Here is a 23,348-nt window from a genome sequence, read left to right on the forward strand (position 1 = left end):
CCCCGCATAGCCGATATGGTGAATGAGATCGCTCACTTCCGGGTCTTCTCCACCATAGATCTTGTCGGATCTGGTGAGATCCCGATCCACCTGGAGGACCATCCCTATACAGCGTTTGAGATCAACGGCCACCTCTGTCACTTTCTGCGGGTCCCATCTGGCCTCATGAATGGAGTGTCAGTGTTCCAAAGGGAAATGGACCTCATGATGGATGACAATAAAGTAAAAGCCACGAATCCTTATTTGGATAATGTCACCATCTGCAGCCCTCCCCAAGAGGAACATGATGAAAATCTACAAAAGTTTCTGGCCACTGCAATATTCCTGAACTTAACATACAATCAGGAAAAGTGTTTGTTCAGTACCATGCGGTTGGCCATACAGGGGTACATGGTGGAGCATGGTGTCATTTTCCTTGACCATGAGTGCATGCGCCTCCTGCTGGAATTCCCACTGCCCCAGAACCCCAAGGCTTTAAAAAGGTGCGTGGGGTTCTTCTCATGGACAAAGTCCACCCCCTGGTTAAAAACAACCACCTTTCCACTGTTAGCAGAGGCCCCCAGCCATTCGAGGGCATTAAAATGGAGATTGCCAAGGCAGCCATGCACGCTGTGATGAATCTATCCCTTTCGAAATGCAGAATGAAGCCTCTGACTTTACCCTGGCTGCCACACTGAACCAAGCAGGCAAGCCCACAGCATTCTTTTCCCAAATCCTCCAGGGCCCCGAACTCAGGCACTCGGCCACTGAAAAGGAGGCACTGGCTACAGTGGAGGTGGTGTGCCACTGGAGGCACTAATTGGATGGGAGACCCTTCACCCTGTTGGTGAACCAGAGAACCATCACTTTTATGTTTTAACAATAAACAGCAGGGAAAAATCAAAAGTGACAAGATCATGCGATGGACAATTGAGCTGTCCATCTTCAATTACAAGATCTTGTATCAGTCGGGGAAGCTCAATGAGCCACTCGATTCTCTGTCCAGGGGAACTTGCACCAGGGCACAAGTTGATTGCCTCCAACCTCTCCATGATAGCCTCAGGGTCACCAGGCTTTACCACTTCATGAGGACCAGCAACCTCCCCTATTCGGTGGATGAGATCAGGGAGCTGACCCATAACTGTTTGATCTGCACGGAGTGCAAGCTGGACTTCTACCAGCCAGAGGGAGCTCACCTGATCAAGGCCACTTGCCCCTTCGAACATCTTAGTATGGACTTCAAGGGGCTCCTCCCGTCCACAAATAGGAATGTATACTTCCTGAATATCGTGGATGAGTACTCATGGTTCTCATTTGCAATCCGCTGCCCAGATCTGACTATGCCTATGGCCATTAAAGCTCCACGTAACATCTTCACCTTGTTCGTATATCCCAGTTATGTTCACAGTGACCAGAGGTCCTCAGTCATCAGTACTTCCTGTCCAAGGGGATAGCCACAAGCAGAACTATCAGTTACAACCCCCGTGGGTTGATATTCAGTGTAAAGAATGAAGAAGGTGCATGTGGGATCTGATTTTAGAAGCCCTCCGTTCTGAACCATTATGGGGGGAGGGGACCAGAATACTCCAAGATCACGCTTTTAAAGTGACACAGGAAGTCTGGACCCAACAACACTGGAGCACATGATTCATTAAATACATACAGGCATATCTTACAAAATTTCCCCCTTTAAATGACAAATGTACCATACAATGTTGTTGAATATACATAGAATGTGAATGAGATGCAAGGAATATGCATTAATTGGAAGGATACATCATACATCTTTAGGTTGTATTCCTACGCAGTCCATTAGTCTATGAAGCTTTAAGTAGAGCCTGAGTCCATTAGGCATTTAGTGAAATGTCCTTTAACCTTCACAGTCATGATGGAGTTGCTGAGCTGGTGAGGTCTGTCCTCGTCTAGAACCATCAAGACTAGGACCCCGGAGACTCCATACTCTGCTCGAGTGGCCCCCACTGTCCTGTGTTGCCCATGGGTAAGGAGGCGTCGACTTTGTGGTGCAGAAAGAAGGCTGCCCTCCTTCCTCCTCTGGCGATGATGCTGCCGAGTTTGAATTTGGGTCGCAGCAAGATGGCCGCCGAGCCTTTTCGGGCGTTTCCTCACTGCTGCTCTCTGTCGGTGGGTAGCGCAGCAAGTGGCTTGGGTGAATTCAGGGCAGACAGCTTGGGGCTGCAATTGGATTCAGGAACAGTGCAGGTCGTGGACTTCCCTGGGCTTCCCCTCGTGCAGCAAACCCTCGCCCAATGTCCTTTCTTGCCACAGTTGGAACACACTGAGCCTTTAGCCGGGCAACGAGATCGGGGATGCTGGTTCTTGCCGCAGAAGAAGCACTTCTAGCATGGGAGTGCTCCTTAGCACGGGAATCGGCAGCCATTAGGGCTGGGGTAGTGGAGCAGCCAGCACTTGGAAGAGGTCACCTGGGTAAGCGAGGTTGCTGGCTTCAAAGTTGTCATTATCAAGCTTGGCCTTTTCCAACGATTTGGCCACTTCAACGTGACTAGCCAGGTCCTTCTTACCCAACTCGATATTGAGTGGACCCTCGCGACTCGAGTGTCCAGGATCTGTTCTTCGCGAGTGTGGCACGTAGCCGCTTTGTATCTGCACTTCTTGGCAAGCATCCACAGATCCAGCGTCGATGGTCTCTCCTGGCCATTGGTGACGTAGAGCGAGTCAATGCCTCACTAGGACCTTGTTCTGTGACTTCAGGTACTGAGCCTTCAAAGCCTCGATGGCAGTATCATAAATGGTGCAGTCACTGATGACTGCATACCTGGTCATTCCTACCCTCAAAACGAGTGCTAACCTCCTGAGTTCATCAGTATGGCCTACGTGTTCAGGTAGGCCTGGAAGCAGTCAACTGGTATTTGAACTCCTCAGTCGCCTTGCAGGACAAAAGGTCTATCAGCAGTATACCACGCTTGAGTAGCTCTTCCATCATGTAGATAATAAGCTAATAAAATTGTAGCACAAATAAAAGCTCTCATGACTGGAGGGAGAACAAACATTTTTATTAGCATAACTGAGGGTAGGGTCTCACAATATTCTTCAGAGGGCTCTGGGTTTAGGTGGGAAACCCGTGTTGTATGTGAACAGATGGGGTGGAGCCGAGAGGCAGAGCCAGCCATCAGCACAACACACTACCAGTGAATCCCAATTCACTGCACCATATTGAATTGGGAACTCAAGGACAGATTGGTAGAGGACCTCCGTCCTCCATTTGTGACACGTAAGTTCAGTCCCTTGTACAGTTCAGTGAAAACATCATTGATTGTTCAGAACATGACTCAACTATCCCATCAGTTATGTATTTGAACAGAATATCTGAGGTTGGTGTGATCTGGGGTGGTATTGGTGAAGTTTGCAGTTTCCCATTCATGCTGTGGATTAACTCCATTCCAATTTTTTTTGTGGCTGGGGGGGGGGGGGGGGGGAGGTGCCAAATCTGAGAAGTATCTTCTGAATTAATTTATGGTTACTAGACATGAAGGCTTTTGAGAGGACAAAGTTTTTGTTTTTTTAAAATTTTTTATTTGAAGGGGATTTCTGTATTGACTTTGCTAGGGCAGAGAGCATGGGACCTCTGCAGTTACCACACTGCCCCCTTTTTTTTATCATGGCTACCATGCTTCTGAACTCCTCGAGTTTGGAATGCTTTCCTCTTCCAAGATAAGGAAAAATTAGGACATAAAGATGTACATCTCTACTATGCTTTGGTTCTTTTCTGTCTGAGTAGCCTTATTGTTTATCAGCTGATGGAGCACCCATTCAACTTCTTGCCTGCTTGGGTTAAAGGTAACCACTCAGATTCTCACGGGGGTGGGGGGGGGGGGGGTCACAGGAAAAAAAAGGTTATTTTGAGGCCCTCACCTCCCCAAATTAACTTCAACCCTAACTGAGACCAAGTCTTGCCCTCACCTCCCCAAATTAATTTCAACCCTCCAGCCCCCTAAACTGAGACCAATTCTTTTTGAATTGACAAACTGCACTGGCAGAACATTTGCAACTTGGACTTTGAACTGGTTGACTCCATGCCAGCATCAACAAGCAGATGAAATTGCAGCTCTAGTAACCTCACATCTTTTGTTGCTGTCTGTAAACAACTCTCAATTTCTATTAAAAGTTTCCCTTTTCAGTTATCTTATCTGTCATATACATTTATCAATAAAAAAAATTTCCTCCACAGAAGAAAAAAGTAAATATTAAATTTAAATTTAGACATACAGCATAGTAACAGGCCCATGCTACCCAATTAACCTACAACCCCCCATACGTTTTTAAAATGAGCTACTCGTTCTTTGGCCTAATTGATAACTGGGTTAATAGTATATAAAGGTTCTCAGCATTTAGTCGATGAATTTGAATGAGAAATACTTGCATCATGCATTTATTGTGATTCTCTGTGTTCTTGAGTACAAGGCTTGCAGGGCCAAATAAACTGCACAGTTTGTAAAAATGCATTTTGGGTCTGTGTGGCTCAGTTTCATCAATTTTTGTAAAGTAAGCAGCACAGTTTCTTCTTGTTTCTTGCTTGTACAATGATTTATGTGGATGTCTCATCTAAATATGTTGATACGTGCATTAAGGCCCCCAAAACCATACCAAACTGTAAAGCTGGCCTGTCTTATCAAGGAGATGGATTAGGGCTGGAACTGACGTTAGGAGTCCTGTGAATACATCGTGGGAAAGATAGCAGAAGGACCAGAGGTAAGAAAGGTCAGTCACCTAGATGTTTCACCATAGCGGTTAGCGCAACACTGGCTTTCGATTCTGGCACTGTCTGTAATTTGTTTGTTCATTCTCCCCTTGTCTGCTTCAGTTTCCTCCCACTGTTCAAAATGTACCAGAGTTGTAGGTCAATTGGATGTAATTGGGCAGCACGGACTCATGGTCCAAAAGGGTCTGTAACTGTGCTGTATGTTTAAATTATAAATTATAATCATTCTTCTATGTGAAGGTTAAGGAGGAAAAATATCCTGGACCTGCAAATGGCTGAAAGGTTTGCACCAGACAAGAAAGGCAGTGGTAGGTATTCACGGTGAGGTAGTAAACTGGATTGGACTAGACAGGATAAGCCAGAGAGCTGTGAGGAGGCCTCGGGCTAGTGACGTGCCTCAGGGATCACTGTTGGGGTCATGGTTGTTTGTCATTTATGTCAATGATCTGGATGACAATGTGGTAAATTGGATTGGCAAGTTTGCAGAAGACACTAAGATTGGAGCCGTTGTGGACAACGAGGAAGGTTTTGGACCTTGATACGGTGCCATGATAAGACCAGTAAGCCGAAAGGTCTCCTTAGCCTTAAAAGTCCTACACGGTTGATGCATAATGATTCTGGCAAACTGCACTTCTATCGACCAAACAGAGGGCAGTTGATAAAGGCCACCCACCCCTTTGAACAATTGAATATCAATTTCAAAGGACCCCCCTCCCCTCCTCAGTCCACAATGTGTACTTCCTCAATGTCATTGAGAAGTACTTGCATTTTCCATTCACCTGCCCAAACACCTGCCACAGTCATAAAGATGTACATCTTTCCCTGCAGGTGGAAAGGGAGAATCCTACCATCGGGAAGGCCTTCCTCCTAGCCCTGCAGTCTAGAGGCCTTCCTGTCTCCTGATGGCGAGGTCCTCTTTGAGGTACTCAATAAGGTCCCTCCTAATGTACTGATATCAATGCCACACCCCATGATCAAATGATTTCATTTCCTACAAAGTCTGCTACAGGGACCACGTTGCCAACAAGGCTGATGTTCCCAGGGCCAATTCTACTCTGAAAATGTGAGGAGTCATAAGTCCGACCCACTAGTCGAAAGGGTCCATCTCCTCCATGTCACCCCCAATATGCCTACGTGGCATATCCTGATGGGCACAAACAGAGGTCTCTGTTAGGATCTGGCACCCTCAGGGGCTCCTGAAACGATTACTGATCACCCTGCACTCCTTTCACCTCTCACCATCTATGATGCACCAGGGCCATGGCAGGTTACCCCAACCCCAATGGATGGCATGCCAGACTCGACGCTGCGCAACCACTAAGCCAATGCCAATGACTGCATACAGACGCCCCAGACTGTCCAGGATCCCATCACTGCGCTGCAGTCACTGCCTGTACTACGACAGTCGCAGCAGCAAATCGGACCACCCGAGAGACTTAACTTTATCTAATGCACTTCATCTCACTGAACTCTTTTTTTAAAAACAAGCGGTGAATTTGGTAAACAGCTGTCTGTATATTTATCTGTCAAGGCACACCCATTTGCTGATTGTACCTGTGGCTCCATCCACAGACTCCTGAATGAAGGTAACAGTTCCACAGCCCCCTCCCCAGTTCAGGTCAGTTGACCAGCATGGACGGGCCTCCATTCTATTGTGAATAAAAGTCTGTCAGTTTTGCATAACTTCCTGTCTCTTTGAGTTATTGATGGTTGATCAATTTATTTTTTCTGTATTAGTTTGTTTACATTTCTCTCCTTTGGATTCATATCTTTCTAGAGTACAATTTACAGTTACTGATAAGTAGAAATTCTGCCTGACCATCAGGTAGAAGAATCTCGGGGTTGTATATTATGCCATGTATGCACTCCGGCAATAAATCTGAACTTTGACTTTGCTATGGTTTCTCTTTTAGATGATGGCAAGGCTATTTTTCATGAAGACTTAGATCTGCAGCACACATGAACGTTTAGCCTAGTTTTGTGTCCAACTCTAGAGAGATTCAAATGGCGGGATCATTACTTCTGGTGTGCCTATGGTGTCCACTCTGTCATGTTTCTTTTTTTTTATATATTTATTTTTTTATTTTTCACACCATAAACCACATTGACCATGATACATATACTTTCCTTTTCAAATATATACAGTGCCATTTTCTCCCCCCATTCGTCCCATCCCACCCTCCCTACCTCCCCCCATCCACTTAAAGTACAAAATCTAAGATACATTAAACCAGTCAAACAATTTTGTCATTCAATAAAAATAAACAAGAAATTCCACTGAGTCAATTCTTTTCATTTCCTTCTCCTTTCGTTAATTTAGGTAGTGAATGTCCCCGGTAGGTTTTCTCTATTGTGTTTCATGTAAGGCTCTCATATTTGTTCAAATATTTCAATATTATTTCTTAAACTATATGTTATTTTTTCTAATGGAATACATTTATTCATTTCTATATACCATTGTTGTATTTTCAAATTATCTTCCAATTTCCAGGTTGACATAATACATTTTTTTGCTACGGCTAGAGCTATCTTAACAAATCTTTTTTGTGCACCTTCCAAATCAATTCCAAATTCTTTGTTTTTTATGTTACTTAGAAGGAAGATCTCTGGATTTTTTAGTATATTGTTTTCTGTAATTTTATTTAATATTTGGTTTAGATCTTCCCAAAATTTTTCTACTTTTTCACATGTCCAGATTGCATGAATTGTTGTTCCCATTTCTTTTTTACATCGAAAACATCTGTCAGATACTGTTGGGTCCCATTTATCTAACTTTTGAGGTGTAATGTATAGCCTGTGTATCCAGTTATATTGTATCATACGTAACCTCGTATTTATTGTATTTCTCATCGTTCCAGAACATAACTTCTCCCATGTTTCCTTTTTTATCTTTATATTTAAATCTTGTTCCCATTTTTGTTTAGTTTTACCATTTGTTTCCTCATTCTCCTTTTCTCGCAGTTTAATATACATATTTGTTATAAATCTTTTGATTATCATTGTATCTGTAATCACATATTCAAAGTTACTTCCCTCTGGTAACCTCAGACTGCTTCCTAATTTGTCCTTCAAGTAGGATCTCAATTGGTAATATGCCAGCACTGTATCTTGAGTTATATTGTATTTATCTTTCATTTGTTCAAAGGATAATAATCTATTTCCTGAAAAACAATTTTCTATTCTTTTGATCCCTTTTTTCTCCCATTCTCTAAAGGAAAGGTTATCTATTGTAAAAGGGAGTAACTTATTTTGCGTCAATATTAGTTTTGGTAATTGGTAATTTGTTTTATTCCTTTCTACATGAATCTTTTTTCCAAATATTGAGTAGATGATGTAATACTGGAGAACTCCTACGTTGTACCAATTTTTCATCCCATTTATATAATATGTGTTCAGGTATCTTTTCCCCTATTTTATCTAATTCTAATCTAGTCCAATCTGGCTTTTCCCTTGTTTGATAAAAATCTGATAGATATCTTAATTGTGCGGCTCTATAATAATTTTTAAAGTTTGGCAGTTGTAAGCCTCCTTGTTTATACCATTCTGTTAATTTATCTAGTCCTATCCTCGATTTCCCCCCTTTCCATAAAAATTTCCTTATTATTTTCTTTAACTCCTTGAAGAATTTCTCTGTCAAGTGTATTGGCAATGCCTGAAATAGGTATAATATCCTTGGGAAAATGTTCATTTTAATACAGTTTATCCTTCCTATTAGTGTTAATGGTAAATCTTTCCAATGCTCTAAATTGTCCTGTAATTTTTTCATTAGTGGATGATAATTGAGTTTATATAGATGACCGAGGTTTTTATTTATTTGTATACCTAGGTATCTTATTGCTTGCATTTGCCATCTGAATGGTGATTCCTTCTTAAATTTTGAGAAATCTGCATTATTCATTGGCATTGCTTCACTTTTATTTACATTTATCTTGTAACCTGACACTTCTCCATATTCCTTCAATTTCTTATATAATTCTTTTATTGATAGTTCTGGTTCTGTTAAGTATACTATAACATCATCTGCAAATAAACTGATTTTATATTCCTTGTCTTTTATTTTTATCCCTTTTATATTATTTTCTGTTCTTATCAATTCTGCTAGTGGTTCTATAGCTAACGCGAACAATAAGGGTGATAGTGGGCATCCCTGCCTTGTTGATCTGCTTAAGTTAAATTGCTTTGATATATATCCACTTATCGTCACTTTCACCAATGGCCCCTTATATAATGCTTTAATCCAATTAATATACTTCTCTGGTAAACTGAATTTTTGAAATACTTTGAATAAATAATTCCATTCTACTCTGTCAAAGGCCTCTCTGCATCTAAAGCAACTGCTACTGTTGGCGCTTTACTCCCTTCTACTGCATGAATTAAGTTAATAAATTTACAAATATTGTCTGTTGTGTGTCTTTTTTTAATAAATCCAGTTTGGTCTAAATTTACCATTTTAGGTACATAATCTGCTAATCTGTTTGCTAATAGTTTAGCTATTATCTTATAATCTGTATTAAGTAATGATATTGGTCTATATGACGCTGGTGCGAGTGGATCTTTCCCTTGCTTTGGTATTACTGTAATTATTGCTGTTTTACATGAATCTGGTAAGCTTTGTGTTTTGTCAATCTGGTTGATTACTTCCAGGAGGGGAGGAATTAATAAATCTTTAAATGTTTTATAGAATTCTATTGGGAATCCATCCTCTCCTGGTGTTTTATTATTTGGCAGTTTTTTTTATTATCTCTTGTATTTCTACTATTTCAAATGGTTCTGTTAATTTATTTTGTTCCTCTATTTGTAATTTTGGTAGTTCAATTTTAGTTAAAAATTCATCTATTTTCCCTTCTTTCCCTTCGTTTTCAGTTTGGTATAATTGTTCATAGAATTCTCTAAAGTTTTCCTTGATCTCCGTTGGATTATATGTGATTTGTTTGTCTTTTTTCCTTGATGCCAATACCATTTTCTTAGCTTGTTCTGTCTTAAGCTGCCATGCTAGAATTTTGTGCGTTTTTTCCCCTAGTTCATAATATTCCTGTTTTGTCTTCATTATGTTCTTCTCCACCTTATATGTTTGTAGTGTTTCATATTTTATTTTTTTATCCGCCAATTCTCTTCTTTTAGTTGTATCTTCCTTCATTGCTAATTCTTTTTCTATATTTACTATTTCCCTTTCCAACTGCTCTGTTTCCCGATTATAGTCCTTCTTCATCTTGGTTACATAACTTATTATTTGCCCTCTAATGAACGCTTTCATTGCATCCCATAGTACAAACTTATCTTTCACTGATTCCGTATTTATTTCAAAATACCTTTTAATTTGTCTTTCAATGAATTTTCTAAAATCCTGCCTTTTAAGTAGCATGGAGTTTAATCTCCATCTATACATTCTTGGAGGGATGTCCTCTAACTCTATTGTCAATATCAAGGGTGAATGGTCTGATAATATTCTAGCTTTATATTCTGTTTTTCTTACTCTATCTTGCATGCGAGCTGATAACAAAAATAGGTCTATTCTTGAGTATGTTTTATGTCTACCCGAGTAATATGAATATTCCTTTTCATTTGGGTGTTGTTTCCTCCATATATCCAAAAGTTACATTTCTTCCATCGATTTAATTATAAATTTGGTTACTTTGTTCTTTCTGTTAATTTTTTTCCCAGTTTTGTCCATATTTGAATCCAAATTCAGGTTGAAATCCCCTCCTATTAATATGTTCCCTTGCGTATCTGCTATCTTCAAAAAAATATCTTGCATAAACTTTTGATCTTCTTCATTAGGTGAATATACATTGAGTAGATTCCAAAACTCCGAATATATCTGACATTTTATCATTACATATCTCCCTGCTGGATCTATTATTTCCTCTTCTATTTTAATTGGCACATTTTTACTAATTAATATAGCTACTCCTCTTGCTTTTGAATTATACGACGCTGCTGTAACATGTCCTACCCAATCTCTCTTTAATTTCTTGTGCTCCAATTCAGTTAAATGTGTTTCTTGCACAAATGCTATATCAATTTTTTCTTTTTTCAGTAAATTTGGTAGTTTCTTCCTTTTGATTTGGTTATGTATTCCGTTAATATTTAAAGTCATATAGTTCAGCGTAGCCATTTCATACTTTGTTTATCTTCCCTTTCCATTTCTCCATCATCACCTTTTCTTCTTATCCATTTCTGCTTTCTTGTTTTGAACACTTTATACCACAACATTTCTAAAACATCAAACATTTTCCTTATTCTCGTTTTTAAAACTTCTTTAACCCCATTCTCCCCTACCCCTCCTGTGTTGCCCTTTATCCCTTGTCGGGCAACCACATCTCCCCTCTCCATTTGGATTTGCAAATTCACTCGCAAACGTCAACTGATTTTGCAGTGACCGTAACTCCTCCCCACCCAGCCCCCCCCCAGAAAAGATTTCAATTTTCATATGTAACAAAGGTCACTCTTTTAATTCCCTCCTTATTCCCTCTATTTCCTTTCCCTCCCTTATTAATTCTTGTCTATACTCTATATATTTTCCTCTAAATGCGGATACATTCATGTATACACACTATATATATACACACATATACCCCTTTACACACATACATATAGTTCGTGGTCATTTTTACTCTCATCTCTCTGCTTGTTTTGTAGTTGTTCTGCAAATTTCCTTGCTTCCTCTGGATCTGAGAATAGTCTGTTTTGTTGCCCTGGAATAACTATTTTAAGTACCGCTGGGTACTTTAACATAAATTTATATCCTTTTTTCCCATAAGATCGTTTTTGCTGTATTGAACTCCTTCCTCTTCTTCAGGAGTTCAAAACTTATGTCTGGATAGAAAAATTTTTTTTGACCTTTATATTCCTGTGGCTTTTTGTCTTCTCTTACTTTCTTCATTGCTTTCTCCAATATATTTTCTCTTGTTGTATATCTTAAGAATTTTACTAAAATGGATCTTGGTTTTTGCTGCGGTTGTGGTTTCGGGGCTAAAGTTCTATGTGCCCTCTCTATTTCCATTTCTTCCTGTAATTCTGGTCTTTCTAGGACCCGGGGATCCAATCTTTTATAAATTCTCTCATATTCTTGCCTTCCTCATCTTCCTTAAGACCCACTATCTTTATATTATTTCTTCTATTATAGTTTTCTATTATATCTATCTTCTGAGCTAACAGCTCATGTGCCTCTTTAACTTTTTTATTAGATTCTTCTAATTTCTCTTTTAATTCCTCTACTTCCATTTCTACAATTGTTTCTCATTCTTCCATATTTTCCACTCTTTTTCCTATCTCTGACATGGCCATTTCTATTTTATTCATTTTTTCTTCTGCATTCTTAATTCTTCTTTTTATCTCATTAAATTCTTGCAATTGCCATTCTTTCACTGATTCCATATATTCTTTAAAAAAAGATACATCCATTGTCTTGCCTTTCTCTTCTTCCATTTCTTTCTGTTCTTCTTCTTCTTCCTCTGGGTTGACCATCTGTTGTTTCCTTGTTTTCTTTTTACCCTCTTCTTTCTTGTTGTCGTTATTTTCCATGTTCTGCACCTGCTGCTGTGGAGCAGGTGTCTCTCTCAGCTGTGGAGATCGACTCCGCAGCTGTTCCCCCCCTCCCGTCAGTGTGTTTTTTTTCATGCGCATGCGCGGTTGTGCACTTTTACTTGGCTCTGTGAGCCATTTTTGTAGTCCCGAGCCCGGGACTTCCACTGACCTGAGGGAGCGGGCTTCTCTCTCCACGGCGGGCCTCTTCGGACAGGTAAGGCCTTCACCTTCTTCTTCCAATGTTCTTTCTTCCTCTTTTCTTCCCGTTGTTTTCGACTTTTCTCTCTTCACTGCCATTTTCTTCTCACCTTTATTTTTATTTTATTATAAATTTTAATCTTGTACCTTTGTGCTTTGTGTGTTTTTTTTTTACTTTTCGGGAGAGGGCTGGAATTCCCTGACTGGCCACTACTCCATCACTTGACTCCCTCACTCTGTCATGTTTCTTGAGGCAGTAGGCTATTATTGTAGTTAAAGTGCCCCATGAACTGTTGGTTGCAAGCTCCAATGTAAATGGCCGTTGGTATCCAGTAGTCAGCCTTTGGTTTTTGTGAGACTGAAATATAACTGGCGCAGCGGACTGCTGTAGAATGAAGGATGTCCTTGGTCAACTCACCAAGGACATTGTCTCACACGATCTGGCCAATGGAGGTCTTTTAATCCACTTATTTCTAGTACACGAGATTTATTCACAAATACTGCTGCAAAGGAAACAGGTAAACAATCAGTGGTACCCCATACCAAGGGAAAGGTTACCAACCCATCTGTCTCTGGCAAGATGGAATTAATTTACTGGTCCAGACAATGTTGAAGGTGGTTGATCCTTGGAATGTTCATCTCTAATTGTTCATAAAATATGGGTTTCACTTAAGATACATAATTATAACAACCTTTTACACAATTATCAAATAAAACAGCATATTCATATACTGGTGAAGAAATATGAAAATGTTAATCCATGTGACTGCCCATTATTGCTCCTTTTCTCCTGAGCATGGTCACCTTTTTGGAATATGATTTTGGCTGGAAGCCAATATTTAGATGATCCTTTACAGTGACAACAAATGTTAGAAGCTCTTCTACTTTGGAAGCTTCAGAATAAAGCCTGAATCCTGCTTTACCCAGAAGCGAATCCCAGCAAGTGGTTACTAAAATGATCAACAGTGAGAAATTGTATTCTTTCCTAAGCACGAATTTCAGCTTCAGCACCATGAAGGCTGATCTGTTAGAGGTGTACAACACTAGGTATTGAATCCAACTAGTAGGTAGCTTTTTAACTTAGCCAGGTGATTCTGGGACATGCATTAACTTTGGTTTCTTCAAAAATTTTGATGATTGATAATATTGGGCAAAAGTGTTTTGCAAAAAGTTTGCTTCCTATAAAAAATGTTGGGGATTATGATAGATAACTTCAAAGTAAATAAAAAGATCATTTCAGATTTATTGTATCATGTAAGGAGTTGGATAAACATTAAATTAACTTTCATTGAATTTAGCATGTTTAATCACATAATGATGCTTACATTTTGGTGACAGATGTTGTATTTTATTTTATATATAGATATGTTTTAAAGAAGATAAATTGTGGCAGGTTTTTAAGTATAGGTCACTTACAAACATTTAAAAACGGATCTCATTTTAAAATACTGGAGATCTGCTCAAGCTAGACCGGCCAGCTCTGAATGCCTTTGCAAAAACTTTGAAGAGTGCCCAAGGGGCTTCACCAATGGATTCTTGTTTTGAAAAGCATCAGATGAAAGAACTCTGAGCATTATGTCCAGAGTGCAGTTTGCTGTTCTAAGAGGTCATGTGCTTTTGCAAGCAGAGAGAGTCAACCAGGCTGTTTCTCTGTGAGAGAGAGAGAGAGGGAGAGAGAGAGAATTCAGTTCTACAGTTCTACAGTTCAGCAGCTGGGACTGGAGCAGGACAAGCTGGCAAACTTGTGGAAAAAAACATTTTGAAGATGGGTTGTGAGTTCTTAGTTCAGCCTGGTCAAAGCCCTTGTGGTCCATACTAGAGGAGATGTCTGGCTGTCTAACGTTTCGCTTGAAATAAGGGAAGCAAAAAAGAACTCTCGTGACCTGAGAGAAAGAGGTTATCATCTGGAAAACCCTGATGGGGCAGGTTTCTTCGGTAAGACACTGAAGTGGCTGATTAGAAGGAATCAGTTTGTGTCCAGCAAACAATCAATCTCTGAAAACTGACAAGAACCCTTCTGAGTGGTAATCATTTACCTTCCAAGCACCAAAGCCCGGCGAAATTCATACACGTTAAATTCTATGCACAGTATAAGAATTGCCTGCAACCAGTGAACTTGGAGGAGTGAGAAGTGAGATTGGACTGTGAATCAAAGGACTTTTCTTAATTTGCACACATTACATACACATGTGCTTTCAATTGGAAAGGGGGTTATGTTACGTTAAGTTAATAGTAATAAGCTAAAGTTTGATCCTGTTTTAATGTTTAAAGATAAGTAAAAACAATTTTTGTTTAAGTAACCATTTGTCTTGGTGAATTTCTGTTGATGTTGGGTTTTGGGGTCCTCTGGGCTCGTAACACTTTACCTTAGTTCAACTGACCTGAAAATGTTTTGCCAACGATTGTACTCAACATATGATGCCTATTGTGTCAGTGTCCAACAATAGTCGTCCAGCATTGATGGAATCCAGTTGCCTTGATACCGCTTTTCCATGGTCACAATGTCCTGATGTATAGAACAGTACATGTTCATCACTGACTGCACCAAGATCAGCAAGGAAGAAGTCTAATTGCAAATGCAGAGAAGAAATTTTCAATGATAGGTTGCTCTTCATGGTTTTGTATGCTTGAAGTAGGATTAAAATATGTCAGGGAATCACAAAAATAGGTTATATCTTTAATAAAAAGGGATGTGATCAGAACATTTTAATGGAATTTCATGATCAGCAAAATCCATAAAATACACACAAAAGTGTTCAGGATGGAATATTTTCATTGTCCAGTGTAATTAATGATTCAATTTTGACCTTCAATTTCCAGAAAATATCAATTAAGAATGTATTTCCCTCTTGATTCCTCAGATTTTGGATTTGTAGGATACAGTGAAGAATTACTCGTAAATAATACATTCCCAAACTACAGCCCAGAGGAGAGTTTTTTTACAGTTTTTGGCGTGTTCTTTCCCACTGCAACTGGTAAGAAAATTTATTTCTTCACATATATAAATAGTTTGTTTAAATGCTTCACACCCTTGGTCTAAAATGTCAAAAGAAGTTTTATTGAAATAAGTAAGACATGCTGATAAACTTTAAGTAGTGGAGCCATGAAGAGTTTCTTTAGGCCCTTTTAAACTGCAGTGCCCAGGTAGCCCTCCAGGGACCAGGTGCGATTACTGGGTTGTGGATGCAGGATGCACCTTTCAAATTGCAGGTGCACCTACCTGTTAAATCATCATTCCTCCCGGGGAGGGATTGCTGCTGTGACGTGCTGCTCTGGTTTGCAGTGACGGCTCAATGCGGGAGTGTGGGTGCAATAGTCGTCTTCCTTACCCATAATCCCCAAACCAGCACCAGAGCAGTTCCAGCGGTGTAGAGTATTATGGGTAAGGAAGACAGCCATTGCTCCCAAACTCCCAATTTGAGCTGTCGTAGTGAATTGGAGTGGCGGCTGCAGCAGTGGCACATTGTGGCTCCCCACTTCCCTCAATCGCAGCAGTGACCCCTCTCCCCTCCACGTGCCAGTGACCCCTCAACCCCCCCTCCCCCTGCACCAGCTACCTCTCTCCTCCCTGTCTGCAGCAGCGACCTCTCTTCCCAATCCCGATTGTGACAGTGAGCTCTCCCCGATTGCAGCAGTGATCTCTGTCCCCCCTGATCACAGCCCCCCCCCCCAATCTCCTCTGTTCACAGCAGTGGCACCTCAGTCAGGGGTTTCCTTGTGACGCAAGCACTGACGTCACCAGAGTAACTGGGTCGGCCATTTCCCCTTTCAAACCACCCGACCCGGTTGGGTTCTGACTGGGTTGACCCAGTCATATAACTGGGTCGCTAACTGTGCAAATTGCCCAGTCAATCCCATTTTACATGGCTGTTTGAAAGGGCCTTTTGTCTTCCTACCTCTGATTGAAACCTGAATGAACGTCTCATTGAAGGGAGTCACGTATAACAGGCTTCTGCTTGAACAGAGATCCTCCAACATCAAAAAAAATTATAACAGGTCTCCAAATAATAGTTGTTATCATATATCTGCATTCTATCCAATAGTATCAAAATAGGAAGCCTGTGATAGGTTATCATCAATATGTGAGATCAATGTTATTCAGGCTAATGTTAAATGGGGTACTTATAGAACAGAACTGCAAAGGAACAGGTCCTTGGAACCTTGTATCCGTGTTGAACCTGATGTTCAAATCAAACTAAAGCTCTTCTGCTTGCACTTGAAAGATATCCCTTCATATTCATATGTCTATTTAGAAGCCTCTTAAATGCTACAGTTGTATTTGTTTCCACCATTATTCCTGGCAACCCAATCTCTGAGTATTTCTCCTGTAAACTTCCTCAACCTCATCTTAAAATCATGCTCTCTTGTGTTTGACACGTTTACCCTGAGTAAGAAATTCTGACTGATGTCTCTCACGATTTTAAAAACCTCCATCAGGTCTCCCTTCAGCATCCTGCACTCCAATCTCTTCCCATAACTCGTATCCTCTAAATCAGACAACCTTTCCAAAGTCTTCACATCCTTCCTGTAATGGGGCAACCAGAACTGCACACAGTATTCTAAGGGTGGCCTGACCCAAGTTTCATGCACATGTTTGACTCCCATAACAGACATGGGAAGAAATTACTAAGTGGACAGAGGAAAAGTAGATACCAAGCCACCTCAAAGAAATGCAACATCCCCACTGATGTTCAGGAATCTCAAGTCTGTTACCACTCCACGTGGAGAAGAAACATTTAGGAACCTCCAGGCCAGATGTTGGGAGTTTATAGAGATCTTGCACAAGCAGCACAAGGAAGGATCCAATTTCCGATCTCCCCACCTTTCTGCCTTACTGAGAACCAGAGTGCGAGTGACCCCTAAGGTTCTGCTGAAGAGGATGGTGAGGAAGATGAAGATTTATCCTCTGTGTTGAAGTTTAATAATTCTCCATCTTCATGTAAAAGTGCACATTAATTTGACTCATCACTGATTTCGGTAGATTTCATTTTAGCTGCAGCATTGAGCCTTAAACATTGGTTTATATTGGAGATCAGCCATTTTTTTTTTAGCTATGGCTCCCTAAGGACTCTGCTCAAAATTTATGGGCCCCTTCCCTGTGAAGCAGTCTAGTCTAGTTAGTTTCTTCTGTACTTCGTTCCTACCGACTACATAAAAAACATCGAAAATATTTTGTTACCTGAGGTGAAAAGAAAACAGGATTTTACTCTGAGTGGCTTGTGATTTGAGAACAAACCGACAAATAGAAAATCATTCTTATTTAACATGTAGGAAAAAAAATGAATGTACATATTTAAAAAAAAAAGATTCTTAGAGCGTAATGGTTTTAAGCATGAGTCATTAAGGATCCTTAAACATAAACTCGAGGATATAAAAACTTAATAGAAAGAACTTTAAAAAAAATTCTTATAAAATGAAAATTTTAGTGAGATCCTTGAGCTTGATATTCCTGTGCAAGTTTTTTTAATCTCAGGCTCCAAATTGGATAGTGAGAGTCGAACGTCACCTCTTGTGTTATCACATCTGTTCCTGGATTTTGTCAAGGAAACCATTTTGCTGAATTTACATTCAACTAAGTATGTTGAGGGAAAGGCATTGAAAAAAATATTTTGGTCTTTTCCCGTAGTGTTCCCAAAATTTGGAAATCTATTTGACAGATCACTCTTAATCCAGAATGCTTTTTTAAAAAAAAAATTGATGGAATTTACAGCTTGCAATTCTATTAGTCTGAAGATCAATCAACCTCTCTGAATGTTCTGTGTCAACGTCAGTGGGTTTGTTCTTCAAATGGAACTAATATCCAATTCGGGATGTATATTGAGTTTAACAGGTCATTGAATCTTTCTGACAGATTTGTGTGTATTTGTTTTCTGTGTTTCACATAAACAGTCACGTCATTGTCCTTCAGTGCCTCTCCATTCGTGTTCAGATTTGGAAATTGTTAAAACGCCCAATGTCTGATGTTGCTCCAATGGACTTGTAAGGAAAATAACAATCCTCACTATCAATGAGATTATAGTAACCTTGTTCGATAAATTGGATCTGTCAAATATGTATGTCCAACTTGGCATCAACAAGTTTTTCTCCATGCTCATAATGAGAAAGAAAGGAAAGCATCATATCTCAAAACGATGAAGGCTATTTCCTTTTTACAGCCACCTCACCTCAGCAACGTCTGGAGATATTTGTCATTTTCTTCACATGGCTCCCAGAACAGATGGTCTTGAAGGGGATGTGATTTTATAAAGCACTTGAAAGTGAAGCATTTAAATATCCTCCTAATTTTTTTTTAGCCACTAAGTGTTCCCTATAGGTGGCATAAAGAACAGTAAAGACTGAAGTTATAACATGTTTCAGGCCATGAACCGTCTGTATCATCCAGTCATTGAAGTGGCACCATCAGGTTACACAGACGACTATGTTGACGAATGGAATACTGTTCTCAAGAATTCTTAACTTCTTCGAAAATAGTCAGTCGCTTGGTATTTGTTTTATTCCTTCTGGCAAACAACATCTCTCCCATCAGCTCATTTCTATTCCAGAACCTGGCATGAGCCAGAAGCCAAAAGCCATTCTCCTTTTGCAGAGTGGATTCATCTAATTTTAAAGAGAATTTCTTAGATTGTAATGAAATGACTAATTATTCTTCAATGTCCCTTGCCATCTCATCAACTCTTCTTGAAACAATGGAATGACTCAAAGGAATTGCCTCAATAGTTTCTTTGGCATTTCAATTTGTGACATCAGAAATTATTATGGATACTGAAGGCAGAATAAGTGACTCAGCAATGTTATGAGCACTTCCACTTTTAGTAATTATTTCACATCTTATATGATGCAAGAAGACCCTTTTCTAATTTCTATGACATTTCAGTAATCATCTATTTGAGCGTTGCCCTTCTCTCGAAATTATCTCAAAGGGTTTTGAAGAAATCCAAGGGTCTATCTTTCTTCTCTTTATTTATGGTCTCAATGCTTGCTTTCATTTGAAAATGCACTGAAACAAATCAAACATCTAGTCAGAGAAGGGTTTTGTATATAGAAATGTTTTTGGGAGATAAATTGGGAAAGGCTTGTTAGAGTAGGTCACATGCAAACACTTTAAAACAGATCTTATTTGAAATACTGGAGACGTTGTGGCTTCTCACACCTTTTTGCAAGAGCTTTGAAGAGTTTTCAAGTGATGTCACTAATGGATTATTGTTTATCAAGGCAACAGATGAAAGAGCAGCTGGAGCCACTGCTGTCTGAAAGAAGAATTTGCTGTTTAAGAGGGTCATGTGATTTTTGTAAATAGAGAGAGTCAAACAGGCTTTTTCTCAGTCTTAGTGAGAGAGAGAGAGAGAGAGAGAGAGAGAGAAGCAGAGATCACTTGACAGTGTCAGCCAGCAGAAGTTGCTGAGACTGAAACTGGACAAGCTGGCAAGCTTTTAGAAGATAGCCTGGTCAAAGCCCTGTGGTTCATGCAAGAGGAGAGGACTGGCTGTTACAGCCAGCAGCTGGGACTGGAACAGGACAAGCTGGAAAGCTTGTGGAAAGCCCCATTTTGGAATACGGCCTGGTCAAAGCCCTTGTGGTTCATGCTAGAGGAGAGGACTGGCTGTCTAATGTTTCACTTGGAATAAGAGAAACAGAAAAGAACTCTGTGGTGACCTGAAAGAAAGAGGTTATCATCTGGAGAACCCTGAGGGGGCAAGTTTCGTTAGCAAGACACTGAGGTAACTGATGGAAGTACGTCAGTTGTGGATCTCTCTGAAAACCAACAAAAACTTCCAGAGCAGTATCCATTTTCCTTTTGAGCACCAAAGCCTGGTGAACTTTATACATGTTAAATTTTGTGCACAGTATAAGAATTTCCTACAACCAGTGAACTTGAAGGAATGAGAAGTGAGATTGGACTGTGAACCAAATAACTTTTCTGAACTTACACACACATTACATACACATGCGCTTAGCATTAGAAGGGAGTTAAGTTAGGTTAAATTAATAATAGATAAGTTAAAGTTTGATTCTGTTTTCATGTTTAAAGATAATTAAAAGCAAAAATTCAGATGCCATAAATCCAGACCACCTGAGAATCTGGATTTCTTGGAAACTCTCCAACTTATAAAAGTTAATGGGCTTTTGTGTGTGCACACATAAGCACTACAGAAGTCACAGAAATGAACAAATAAATGTTTTTATGTACTTTGCATTTTATATGAAAAAAATGCTTCATTAATAAATTATCAAGATTTACCTCCTTATTCCCCTTAAATTTGAATTTTAAAAGTACTGCCCAAGAATCTGGAAAATCTGAAAATCTGGACTGACCCAATCCCCAAGCAGTCCAGAGATTTGGACTTTACTGTATTGATTCCAGGCTCCATCAGACAAACTTCAATTCATACCTTTTATCCTGTTTAATCGTTATGATGGAAGAGTCAACAAATAATAGCTTCAGCTTGTTTAACTTCAATATCATTGGAATCTCCTGGAGATCTATCAAGATACCCCCAATCCAGTTAAAAACTTAAGAATAAAATAAATTATTTCTGGAAATTTTTTTGTCCAAAAATGCAAACTATTTTTCTTTATCTTTAACTATTACTGATTGAATATATTTTCTGGATTGTCTGGTAACCAGGACAATGTATGTCTTGTCCTCCAAAACAGATAATTTTCAAGGATGCTGTTTGTTTTCATTTCAAAGATATTGCCCTTCTTTAACTTTCTCTCTAATTTTCGTCAGGCTATTTAACTGCATATGTTTAAGAATTTATTTCATTTTGCATTGAGATAGGGCACACATACTGGCAACTACTGTAGTTGTCAATATCTGTGCCCTGTCTGTATGAGCAGGGGTATAGATATATTTGTAGGTGAAGTGTGTGATTGCTCGTTGATGTTTGGAAGTACAGGTGCTTAATCTTTTATCTGAAAACCTCCGAAAGCCAAACATTTTTTCGATGGATGTCATCTGCTCACTAAAGCTCGCGTTTGGTGCCAAACATCACCCAACGTGACCCACACTCAACCCACGCTTGAATATCTTTGGCCACGATGTTGTGCTAACCTCTATGAACCACCTACTGCGGATCACCCTTCGCTCCCTCACTGTGCATAACCCATTTTTCATACATTGATGTATGTGCCAATCTCTTTTAGCAGCCTCTATCACCACCCCCAGCAGTGCATTTCAGGCATCCACCACTCTCAATGTAAAACAAGAACTTGCATTTGAGTCTTCTCCAAACTTCCTGATACTCTCCTTAAACAGATGGCCTCTGATTTTGGCTTTTGCAGCCTTGAGATAAAAGTGATGGCTGTCCACGTCATCTATGCTCTCATAATCTTATACACATCTATTAAGTTTCCTCTCCTCCTCCATCACACCAAAGGTCTATCTCACTCCATCTTTCATCATGAGACCTGTTCTTCAATCCAGGCAAGAGTTTGGTAAATCACCTCAACACCCTCTGTAATGTTTTCACATCCTTCCTATAATGAAGTGACTAGAACTGAAAACAATACTTCAGGTATAGTCTCATTAGAGTTTTATAGAACTGCAACATTAGCTCACAGCTCTTGAACTCAATCCCTTGACCAATGAAGGCCAGACCATCATTCACTCTATCAAGTTGTGTAGAAACCTTGAGAGATCTGTGGACTTCAGACCCCAAGATCCCTTTGCTCCTCCGTATTGCTAAGAATCCTGCTATTAACTATGTACTTCACCTTCAAGTTCGACTTGCAATCATCAAGGATCCACACCACCCAGCACATGCTCTGTTCTCATTGCTGCCATCAGGAAAGCGATCTAGATGCCACAAGACTCATACCACCAGGAATCAGGAATAGCTACTACCCCTCTACCATCAGACACCTTAACAACAAACTCAATCATGGACTCATTTAAGGACTCTCACTATTGATTTTTAAAAAAATTTCTGTATTGCAGTCAGTTTGTTTACATTCATTATCTGTTTACAGTTCTTTATTTATTTACTCGTACATGCTGTGTAGACGCATTTTGTTTGACCAATAAGTGGTAATTCTGCCTCGCCCACAGGAAAAATAATCTCAGGGCTGTATGGGATGTCATGTATGTACTCTGACAATAAATCTGAAATCTGAATTGTACTCCATCTGCCACTTCTCCACCCAACTCTGCAGCGTGTTGTAACTTGAACAACTTTTTACTCTATGCACAGCACCTCCAAATTTCATGTAATCTGCAAACTTATTGACCCACTTCTTTGACCAAGTCATTTCTAAAAGTCCAAGAACAAGGGTCCCAGAACAAATCCCTCCTGAACACTGATCTCCAGGCAAAAGATTCTCTGACTACAACTCTCTGCATTTTGTGACAGATCATTGTTATGTTAATCATTTAAGTCACCATGAATATTTATTTTGTGAATTTTATTACTTTATTAAGTTTGATTTCTGTAATATTCAGGTGTCATGGCAGGATTCAACATGAGTGGAGACCTCCAGAAACCTTCATCCAACATCCCTGTTGGGTCCCTAGCAGCTGTGGGCATCTCGTAGGTTCTGTGGCAGTTCTTCCTGAAAATAAGATAGCATGCTATGTTCTTGAGTGTGATAAATCTATTTAAAATAATAATCTGCATTTTGTTACTGTTATTGGAGGAAAATATTACAGATGCGGGAAATCCAAAACTAAAACCGTAAATGTCAGAATCATTCAGCTGGACAGGCAGAATGCATGGAGCGAGAAACTGAGTGAAGGCTTCAGGTCATTGACCCTTGATTTTGTTTAAACAGATAAAACTAGTTAATTCCTCATCTAATCAAAACTAAAGAAAGCTGCAATTGGAGGAGAGTCTATATTTATGCACTAATCCATCATTTTAAAGATGGATATTTACCAATTTCATAAAAATAATCTAGAATAGTATAT

The 23,348-nt window shown here is 39.6% G+C and overlaps 1 protein-coding gene across 1 annotated transcript in view; it reads left to right on the top strand.

Annotated features, from left to right (window-relative positions):
• The window catches only part of slc12a8 (solute carrier family 12 member 8), a 130,707-nt gene that overhangs the window by 65,085 nt on the left and 42,274 nt on the right, over positions 1 to 23,348 (top strand). Inside the window, exons 6-7 of the mRNA XM_069930521.1 lie at positions 15,304 to 15,417; positions 22,884 to 22,971. Of these exons, the coding sequence (XP_069786622.1) occupies positions 15,304 to 15,417; positions 22,884 to 22,971 (202 nt within the window). The remainder of the gene's footprint in view (positions 1 to 15,303; positions 15,418 to 22,883; positions 22,972 to 23,348) is intronic.

This window comes from Narcine bancroftii, chromosome 4, assembly GCF_036971445.1.
Source record: "Narcine bancroftii isolate sNarBan1 chromosome 4, sNarBan1.hap1, whole genome shotgun sequence".
Taxonomy (NCBI): Eukaryota; Metazoa; Chordata; class Chondrichthyes; order Torpediniformes; family Narcinidae; genus Narcine; species Narcine bancroftii.